The 2500-nt window shown below is 49.4% G+C and overlaps 1 protein-coding gene across 1 annotated transcript in view; it reads left to right on the top strand.

Moving 5' to 3' along the window:
- The window catches only part of LOC308369859 (pannexin-1-like), a gene marked incomplete at its 5' end in the record, with an annotated part of 5870 nt that extends 3386 nt beyond the window's left edge, over positions 1-2484 (top strand). The window contains 4 exons of the mRNA XM_080844405.1: positions 494-671; positions 984-1313; positions 1842-1992; positions 2363-2484. Coding sequence (XP_080700531.1) covers positions 494-671; positions 984-1313; positions 1842-1992; positions 2363-2421 — 718 coding nt within the window. The 3' untranslated portion in view covers positions 2422-2484. The remainder of the gene's footprint in view (positions 1-493; positions 672-983; positions 1314-1841; positions 1993-2362) is intronic.
- Between the last annotated feature and the right edge of the window lie 16 nt (positions 2485-2500).

Here is a 2500-nt window from a genome sequence, read left to right as displayed (position 1 = left end):
TTCTGGCCTGTTGCTAGTCTTTGTAAATGTGCAGGTAGTTTCTCTCTTTTGGCTTTTTCACCATTGACGTGTAATACTTTGGTTTTATCTTGGTGGACATAGTTGTTTATAGCATAGCATAGCGTTGTTGTTTATCAATCTGGTCAGCCACTTCACACTCGTAGCATAGTTGTTTATAGCACAGCGTAGTTTAGCGTAGCATAGCATAGCGTAGTTGTTTATCAATCTGGTCAGCCACTTCACGCTCGTTGCATAGTGTGGCGTAGCGTAGCATAGGATCCCAGCTATCTGCAATTACCATACACACACACTGTATCACACACACACACACACACACTGTCTCTGTGTCGTCGTCACACACTCACAGTGTGCATACGCTCTCTCTCTGTGTCTGTCTGTGTGTGTGTGTGTATGTGTGTGTATCTTGTGTGTGTGTGAGTGTGTATGTGTGTGTATATTGTGAATGTGTGTGTGTGTGTGTGTGTGTGTGTAGGTCAGTGCTGGACCTGACGGACAGCTGGTTTAAGTACCCCCTGGTGGAGCAGTACCTGCTGACCAAGCGTGGCTCTCGGTCGCTGCTGTTCCGGTACCTTCTGTGCCGCGCTCTCACGCTGGCCGTCCTACTGATGGCCGTCCTCTACCTCGCCTACTACATCAGACTGGCTGCAGAGGTACCACACACACATACACACACTCATACACACACACACACACACACACAACTTGTGTTCCAGACGGATGAGTTTGCCTGTAGTATCTGTTCAGGACTCCTGAAGAACTCCTCTGACGTGTGTGTGTGTGTGTGTGTGTGTGTGTGTGTGTGTGTGTGTGTGTGTGTGTGTGTGTGTGTCTGTGTGTGTGTTCCAGACGGATGAGTTTGCCTGTAGTATCCGTTCAGGACTCCTGAAGAACTCCTCTGACGTGTGTGTGTGTGTGTGTGTGGTGTGTGTGTGTTTGTGTGTGTGTGTGTGTGTGTGTTCCAGACGGATGAGTTTGCCTGTAGTATCCGTTCAGGACTCCTGAAGAACTCCTCTGACGTTCCGGCAGCGTTCCCGTGTAAGCTGGTGGCGGTGGGAATCTTCCAGCTGCTGAGCGTGATCAACGTGTGTGTGTACGGCGTGCTGATGCCTGTGTGTGTGTACTCCATCCTCGTGCCCCTGCGCCACACACACACACGAGACTTCTTGTCCCCCTTCCAGCTGTTGCCCACGCTAGAGGTCATGACCTTTGAACCGGCCTGGGATGACCTCAGCCTCTTCCTGCTGCTGCTCGAGGCCAACATCAACCAACTCAAGTCCTACAAGTGCCTCAAGGTGTGTGTGTGTGCCTCAAGGTGTGTGTGTGTGCCTCAAGGTGTGTGTGTGTGTGAGTGTGTGTGTGTGCCTCAAGGTGTGTGTGTGTGTGTGTGTGTGCCTCAAGGTGTGTGTGTGTGTGTGTGTGCCTCAAGGTGTGTGTGTGTGTGTGAGTGCCTCAAGGTGTGTGTGTGTGTGAGTGTGTGTGTGTGTGTGTGTGTGCCTCAAGGTGTGTGTGTGTGTGTGTGTGCCTCAAGGTGTGTGTGTGTGTGAGTGAGTGTGTGTGCCTCAAGGTGTTTGTGTGTGTGCCTCAAGGTGTGTGTGTGTGTGAGTGTGTGTGCCTCAAGGTGTGTGTGTGTGTGCCTCAAGGTGTGTGTGTGAGAGTTTATACTGGTAGGAGTGTGTGTGAGTGTGTGTGTGAGAGAGTATATACTGGTATGAGTGTGTGTGTGTGTCACATTATGATCAGAGATCAGCTTCAACATTCAGAGACGTCTGTGTGTGTGTGTGTCTTTGTCTGTCTGTGTGTGTGTGTGTGTGTGTGTGTAGGTGTTGGAGATGTTGAAGAGGAGGAACGAACAGTGTGATGTCATGTTGGTGCTTCAGAATCTGGGTCAGGTGAAGAGTGACATCACTGACGGCAAACGAGCCGCCATGGCAACCTCCACCAGCCACGCCCACAACAACACAGAGATGAAAGGTGTGTGTTTGAGCATGTCTGTGTGTGTGTGCTTGAGCATGTCTGTGTGTGTGTGCTTGAGCATGTTTGTGTCGTCTGAGTGTGTGTGTGTGTGTGTGTGTGTGTGTGTGTGTGTGTGAATGTTAATGACTCTGCGTGTGTTAGTGACTTATGTGTGTGTGTGTGCGTGTTAACTACTTGTTTTTGTGAATTACTTGGCTGTTTGTGTGTGTTTTGATAGCTTGTTTTTGTGTGTGTTAAGCACTTGTTTGTTTGTGTGTGTGTGTGTTAATGACTTGTTGGTGTGTGTGTGTGTGTGTGTGTAAATAGCATATTTGTGTGTATGTGTGTTATTAACGTATTTGTGTGTGTGTGTGTGTGTGTGTTGCAGAAGTCTCTCCTCTGTTGTCGTCAGCGGCTGGGGATTCTGTTCGACAGCGAGCCATCTGATTGACAGTTTCCATAGTTACGGGCTGCAGCTCCTCTGACTGTGTGTGTGTGTGTGTGTGTGTGAGAGAGAGAGAGAGAG

This window comes from Sprattus sprattus (assembly GCF_963457725.1).
Source record: "Sprattus sprattus genome assembly, chromosome: 9".
In the NCBI taxonomy this organism is placed as follows: domain Eukaryota; kingdom Metazoa; phylum Chordata; class Actinopteri; order Clupeiformes; family Clupeidae; genus Sprattus; species Sprattus sprattus.
This window is presented reverse-complemented; position numbering and strand designations above follow the sequence as displayed.